The sequence below is a fragment of the Camellia sinensis genome, chromosome 13 (genome assembly GCF_055761805.1).
Source record: "Camellia sinensis isolate YWXY chromosome 13, ASM5576180v1, whole genome shotgun sequence".
In the NCBI taxonomy this organism is placed as follows: Eukaryota; Viridiplantae; Streptophyta; class Magnoliopsida; order Ericales; family Theaceae; genus Camellia; species Camellia sinensis.
The window spans coordinates 61,870,001-61,878,258 of NC_138973.1; the positions used below are offsets into that span (position 1 = coordinate 61,870,001).

General features: G+C 33.0%; 1 protein-coding gene across 1 annotated transcript; it reads right to left on the reverse strand.

Annotated features, from left to right (window-relative positions):
- Positions 1-230: 230 nt before the first annotated feature.
- LOC114304877 (small ubiquitin-related modifier 1-like) lies at positions 231-6,675 on the reverse strand. The gene is made up of 3 exons (XM_028250024.2): positions 6,484-6,675; positions 695-844; positions 231-507 (listed from the first exon to the last, which is right to left on the reverse strand). Exons 1-3 carry the CDS (start codon positions 6,586-6,588, stop codon positions 433-435), a joined length of 330 nt encoding a protein of 109 aa, XP_028105825.2. The 5' UTR covers positions 6,589-6,675; the 3' UTR covers positions 231-432.
- Between the last annotated feature and the right edge of the window lie 1,583 nt (positions 6,676-8,258).

The window sequence follows — 8,258 nt, forward strand, 5'->3', positions numbered from 1 at the left end:
ATGATCCACAGTGACGTAGGGCCCTGTTCGGCCAAGTTGGCATGGTATGATTAGCATAGCTATGGTCAAGACAAACTCAAACAAGAAACTAATGACCAAGATCGAAACGATCTTGTTAAAGAGATGGGGATCCTATCCTTAGGGAAGTTTCATAAAAAATAAAATAAAACAAAAAGCTTATAAAAATGACACTGAACTGAAGAAGAAGAACAAAAAAACCACCAGCCTACAAAACGAATTTAAAATAAAACACACCATCACTTGAGCATATTTATAGTCGATAACATGTTGAAAACTTACATTGAAGTTCGAAGTATTTTGAGTTGGCAAGAGTTTACGAAAGATGCCCTTTTCGAAGGTGTTGCATGCATGCATACCAAACCTAAAGCATTTCAAGCTATTAACTGTTCTAAGCTTCCAAGTTATTCCAAGTCATATGTCTCCAAAGCCACCACCACCAGTCTGATGCAGCATGGCATCAACTTCATCACAATCCTCCATGCCAAGCTATCAAAAAAATCAAATTACAAATCAGAACATTTATACGAACAGAATAATCTAGCTTAAATTTAAGATATGTTAAACTATAAGGTTGAATATGTTTTATTTGTTACAAATATGAAATGAAAATGAACATACCATATAACAAAAACTTTAGGGAAAAACAGAAAAGAAGAAAGTGAAATAATTTTACTTGATCTGGGGTTTGTTCTGCATGAATACGGCGTCCATCGAACAAGAACACAATGGACTTGGGGTCCAACGACTGTCGGTCACAATAAGCTGTCATGAGCTTGCGGAGCTGGGTATTACATTTAATCCTGAAATACACCTCATTCCCTTCCTGAATCAAACCACCACCAAAAAGGTAAGGGAGGGGGGGGGGGGGGGGGGGAGAGAGGTCATGAACAAGATGCCAAGTATATTTGACAGGAAAGTAAGACCCGTGCTTACCATCAGATAGCAAATCTCTGTGAATATGTATTTTAACCACCAAAAAGGCAAGGGAGAAAGAGAAATTGATATAGACTTCTATATAACCTACATATTGTCCAGCATAACTGGGATCCAAAGCTTAAAATAATGAAGCGACATAGCCTAATAACTAGCAGCTAGCAAGTAGCTTACGGCACACAAAACTGTGGAACATTGATATTAAATTTATCAAATTTCTTACCAATTGGACAAGATTATGGTGACACTGATAAACAAAAAAGCATATAATCAGAGGCATATTTAAAAAACACAAGATGGACAATGTATATGAAGATCCACAACATTAAAGCCAGTAAGCAAAAGAGAGAAATTGAAGGTGATAAATGTGGTTTTTGGCCCAAAACCCAACTAATCAAATACAAACAACATTGACAATAAAGCCTTATTCAATCCACTAAGCATTCCAATACTACATTTTCTTCAACTCAAAAGCGTGCACGTGCATCTGCACACAGACAAGTCACGGTTCCATTGAAATATGAATTTAGGTTGTGGCTTAAATCAACATCTTCCAGAGAAATTGGTAAGTATTAATAAATTTGTCCCCTGTTCAATATCTATGGTATTTGATACCTTGATTGCTTTCTTCATGGCTTACTTAAAGGATGGTTGTATCCCTTGTTTAAAATTCCATTGCTTCATGCACACAACAAAACAGAGAGGTTTAAATGCTGTGGCCTGTACAAGCAAATAACAGATTGCATCCACTCAAACACATCAAGTAATTCTAAGTGAGCACTCTTCACACCATGTCATACTTGTTCACAATAACTCGTAAGTTTTGAATCTGAAAATAGTTATAGAATAAAGCATTCAAACATAACAGTAAATACCATTATCACAGACAAAAGAAGGGAACATTATTTAATGAATCACAAAAATAAATGATTTCGTGGAAGCATAATTTAAATTAATTAACTAGGTGCAAAAAATTAACACAACACAAACAAGAGAAATTGAATTGATTCACACGTAGCAAGGCTATATTACCTAGTTCCTGATGAAGTCCCTAAACTCACATAAAATGTGCAATCCACAAGCACGGAACCATGCAGTGAACTAGGGGTACGACAAATAAATAAATAAATAACCAATTCCTTTCGATATGTTCCAAAGTCACAGACACCTAGGCAACAAGTGTTTGGTGAACATTAGAAAATGATGTAGATATTATACTAAGAGAACCCTAATGCTCTCATAGAAGGCAATCTTTATGGTCAATCATTAATCTTTAAGTACCCATGTTAGGGAGAAAAGAAACTGAATAGTGTTAACAGATTTCCACTTGTAGATGTTTTATTTGACATAATTTCTTATGTATAGTGTTTGTGTATGAAAAGATACCATAAGCTTCAGTTATTGTGGTAAAAGCCATCACTCTGAAATTTGCCCATCTGATACCAATCATAACAATTTATAAGTTAAAATAGTTATCTCTCTCTTGGATTTCGTATGACCACATTATCAATTTTCAGTGAACAACCAAACTGAAATCTCATATGAAAACGTTACCAAAAATTTGACCATTACTACCATTTCACCACTGGGCCCTGCTGTTTTACTTGCTTTGATCTTCTTCATTTTCAGCAACCCCCATATGCCATTCAGTAGGACACACTTACTTACCAATCAATCCAAATCCATTTCTCTCCTATACTCCTATCATCCAACTTGTTTTGTGAAGGTAAATTTGAATTTCCTAAAGACTCCAAACAGGTACCAACCAGCTGATTACGCTAGGCCTGCCAAAGTTTCTTCTATTCCGATAGGCACAAGCGGTTTGTAAAAGGACACAGCTACTGATTGGGCCAGCCAGTTAGAATTGGGAATTTTAGAATTGCAAAGAAAGGAGCTTGGTTGCTAACTAATCCATGGAGATAAAAAAAATAATGCCTCATCTCTAATTTAAACATCACTTCATCCTAATCCCTCCAACCTTGCATCTCTCCATAAAAAGACAATGATGAGATGAGATATGAATTCTTATTAAGTTAGTTGAGTCTGTGCAACCCCAAAGGCACATTGTATGAAAATGCATTGTCGTAGTCAAAATTCAAAAAGCCAACAAAACAGCTAAAAAGGTTTGTGGATGGTAGACGACTAAAAAATTAGAAGCACTATTCTACTATACAAATTTAGTGTAAGGGATCAAACACAAGGCAATGATGCATAGTGCTATTCAATGAATCATATCAACAAAATGTTTAAAAAAATAAAAAAAAAAAATGAGGATTTTATTAAGTGGACACAATACAAGCTGGCCAATAATAACATTGGTTAAAGCTTCAAGCATATATGACTGCAGATTTAGCTTACAGGAGCAACATGTTTTTATAAAGAAAAATGCTTGGGAGCACTAATTAGTGCTCCCACTAATTAGGTGGCAGTGGGTCCCGTCATTAATGATGTGATGTTTTGGTCTTGGAGTTGTGTTTTTTTTTTTTTTTTTTACTTTTTTAATGCATTAGTGCTATTAGTGGTGATATTTTTAGTGGGATGAATCATTGTTGTTTTATAAATCAGATTCAAAGCTTTTTACCAAATGGAACCACTGAAGATAAAAGATGCAAAAATCAACTTGATCGGATGACTTCAACCAAATTTGAAGTACTAAAAAAAAAAGCTCTCAAAATTGTTTTCAAAAATAAAATATAAGATAGGGATAGCTAGATTGCTTTAGTGAAATTCTTTCCAAGTCCATCAATTTTGGCTCCATTTTCTCAAACAAAAATGTTACATAGCATGGGCAAGTCACAGCATATATCTTGATAAGAGCAAATCTATTTCTCTATACCACTCCAACGAGGAATAATAATCAATTCCAAATAATGTGTGTTTGAATTATAGTCACCAGAGTGGCATGTGAAAAGCTTGGCTTGACCAATTTATAATAAATAAACAGGTGAGTACTATTTTTATCAAAACAATATATTATAATAAATATGTAACATCAAAATTTCTCCAAAAAATCAATACGGTTCTGCTATATCCACACAAATATAAGCACCAGAATGATGTTGCCCGAAAAGTGCGTTTGTTTCACACGCTAACACAACCCAAATCACAAACACAAAACAGCCTCTCTCTCTCTCTCAAACAGCTACACTCTCTCTCTCACCGAGACCCACCGGGATCACTCTCTCACCGATACCCACCGACCACCACCGACAAACTCACCACTCATTCACTTCTCTCTCTCCTCTCGATTCGAATCTCTTCTTCTTGGAGGATTTCTTCGAGGGTTTCTTCAAACAATCTCGATTCTTGTCAAATAGATCGCCGAGAGAGGTCAAAAAACTAGTCTCCACCACCAAAGATCCGCCATGCTTCGACGACTGGATGTGATCTGCCACCAACTGGGTGATCGATTTCCCTTCGCTTTCTTCCACACAAGCATGATTCTTTGTTGCTCTTCTTCTTTCTCACACTCTCAATTCAACAAAAACCAAAATGGTTTTCTTTAATTATAAAGAATCTCAAGAAAAACATATAGATACAGAAAATCAAGAAAAAATTTGTGTGAAAAAAGAAAATTTTGTAAAGAGAGTATGAAAGAATTGAAAGGATCAATGTAAAGATATATGGGTTTACTATGAAACCTGAAATCTGAGAAAGAGAAAGAAGAGAGAGTGAGCAAGAGAAGATAGGTTAAATTATATGACTTTTTAGACTCGTGAATTGGAGTTGTACAAGAAATTCATTTTTATATATAAGGTCGTTAGAGAGATAGAGAGAGAAGAAGAAGGCTATGACAGAGAGAGACCTGTGAAAGAGGGAGAAAGCATCTGATTACCATTTGAGAAAAAACATTTGTTTCCCCTCAAACGGTAAATAAATGATTTTTATCTCACACAGCGCTTTCTCTCTCTCACAGCCTTCGTCTTCTATCTCTATCTCTTTCACAACCTTACATATAAAGATGAAATTCTTGTACAATTCCAATTCACGAGTCTGAAAAATCATATAATTTAACCCATCCTCTCTCGCTCACTCTCTCTTCTTTCTCTTTCTCAGATTTCAAGTTTCACAGTGAACCCATAAATCTTTACATTGATCTTTTCAATTCTTTCATGCTCTCTTTCCAAAATTCTCTTTTTTCATACAAAATTTTTCTGGATTTTCGGTATCTATTTGTTTTTCTTGAGATTCTTTACAATTAAAGAAAACCAATTTGGTTTTTGTTGAATTGAGAGTGTGAGAATGAAAAAGAACAACCAAGAATCATGCCTGTGTGGAAGAAAGCGAAGGGGAATCGAATCACCCAGTTGGTGGCGGATCACATCCAGTCGTCGAAGTGTGGCGGATCTTTGGTGGTGGAGACTAGTTTGTCGACATCTCTCGGTGACCTATTCGTCAAGAATCGAGATCGATTTAAGAAACCCTCGAAGAAATCCTCCAAGAAAAAGAGATTCGAGTCGAGAGGAGAAAGAGAAGTGAATGAGTGGTGGGTTTGTCGGTGGTAGTCGGTGGTCGTCGTTGGTGGGCATCCGTGAGAGAGTGATTCAGTGGGTGTCGGTGAGAGTGAGAGTGTTGCTGTTTGAGAGAGAGAGAGGGGTTGTTTTGTGTTTGTAATTTAGGGGTGATTTGGGATGTCCTAAATAAGTGTACTTTTTGACTTTTTATGAAATATAAGTTGGGTATGGGTTAAGTTTGAAGTGATGTGATAGAGAGATGATATGATATGACTTAAATAGGATGATATGACTTAAATAGGATAGTGATTTTTTAAATTTTTTAGTTTACGCCAAACAAGACTTTAGTGTTCGTGCCTGAAACAAATGCACTTTTGGAGCAACTGAGGTTCTGCTTTCCCAAGCCCAATGGCTATTTGTGTAGATGTAGCAGAACCAAGCGTAATTTAGCTTTTTTATTAGATTGTAATTTGGTTGTGTACATTGGTTTCATAAATTGCCCATTATGTTTTAAATAACCATGAGATGAGATTTATACCAGTATCAATGAAAGTGTCATGGAACCGATGATAGATAAACATACATATACAGAATGTGCAATCACGAAAACTAAAATAATAACACAAGCCCATCCAGACATAAACACAATCACGCAGACTATAAACATACATATCAAGCACTTCTTCATGTAAACAATAAACATACATATACAGAATGTGCAATCTTTTTTTTTTTTTTTTTTAGGTATTAAGGAAAGTTATACAGAATGTGCAATCAAGAAAATTAAAACAATAACACAAGCCCATATAGACATAAACACAAGCACACAGACTACAAAAATTAAAAAATTAAAAAATTATAGTAAAAAAACTGAATCTTGTGAAAACTTATCAAGCACTCCTTCATGTAGACATTGAAATCAACGCATGCATGTCGAAATCAGAAAGCAATGCCAACCAAACAAACAAACACAGGAGAATCAAAGTAACAGTGAATGCACCAAAATCAATCAATCTAAAACATAAACCCTGGAAGAAAAAAAAATAAATAAATAAAAAACAAGAATAAATGATACCTGGTTCTTGACCTTGATATTGAGTTGGTTTGATTGAGACTGATCAGCCATGTTGGGTTTCTGATCTTCAGATTGAGGACCATTACCTGCTCCCATTCCAGACATTGTTGTAGTTGGCCCACAGAAGACTAGGGTTTCTCTCTCTCTCTCTCTCTCCCCAAATAGCTTTTCTCTCTCTAAAAAAACAAGATGGACAGCAGTGAAACCAAAAGGCTATTCTGCAGAAGAAGCCGCCGCTGTCAGTATTATATACGTGTAACCATGACGTAACGCAAAAGGATTTCTAGGAGGGTGAGGCTATTCTATAATCGGTTTACAAACGTAATCATCAAGAAGTAACCGTTTATAACACCACGTGTATAATATCAAAATAAAAGAAAATAATTAATTACACCGAAATCAACTAGTTTTACTTTTATAAATTGGTACATTTTGTATGACTTTTAAATGTAGCAGTTGACCGTATGATATACATATTATTATTTTTTAAAAAATATTTAATGATATAATGTGTTATAAAAGAGTAATTTTAATTTTAATTTTTAATTTTAATTTTAATTATTTATTTTGATAATATTGACGTTATCGTTTTATAAAATTATTACTTAAATCTTATATATATATATATATATATATATATTAATTTTAGTTAAATTATTTATGTATTTTGATAATTTTAGCTCTATTATATTATAAAAGTGTAATTATCATATAATAAATTTGTATGATATATATTAAATTATAATATAGTAAAATAAATATTCATTTTAATATTACAAATAATAGTTAAACTAGAAAAATAATTAGTAACATAAAATTAAAAGTAATTCTAACTATTTAATTTTCTTTTATATTCATTTGGAAAATAAGATATGTAAAAATAGAAATTATATAAAATTTGTTAAAACAATTAAATATAAATATGTTGTGGTTGGATTATTCTATAATGACGTTATATTATATATATATATATATATATTAAATTATAAGATTGTAAAATATATACTCTTAATTAAATTAAAATATCAACTATATAAAAAAACTTAATGTTCAACAATTGACAAAGTAATTCAAACAGTAAATTTAAATTTTAAAGATTCATGCAAGTTTTTCCTCCTATGACTTGTGATTATATAAAATAATGTAAGAAAAAAAAGTATAATTTCATACATAGAATCATTATAAAATTTAAACGATAAATCCATAATATAGAATAATATAAAATTTGTATTGGGTATAGAATAATGCATGGGAAAATAATAAGGAAAAAAAAGACAATTTAGCATTAAAAAAATCTAATACCCTTGAAAAAATTAAGAAGAAAAACGTGAAATGTAAAATTGGTATTAGATTTATGGATTAATTATCTCAATTTATCATGAAAAATATATGGAAAAAAAATAGGGAGACTTATTCATAAGTCCTATTTCGGACAGTTATGCTATGTTAAGTCCTGTGTAATTTCTTATAGAGTCTCAAGTCCTATTTAGATAAGAATGTATTCCACAAGATCCTATTTGCGAAACGTAACATGACACATTACGTTATGTTTATGTAGGTGTCACGTTACGTTACGTTTATGTAAGTGTCACGTTACGTTACGTTTATGTAATGTCTCATCTGATATGGTCACGTTACCTTACATTTATGTATGTGTCACGTTACGTTTCGCAAACTTAATCTATATATAGGAAATTGAATGCTACATACGTTACATTTATGTAGGTGTCACGTTACGTTTCGCAAACTTAATCTATGGAATGCTACCATAGATC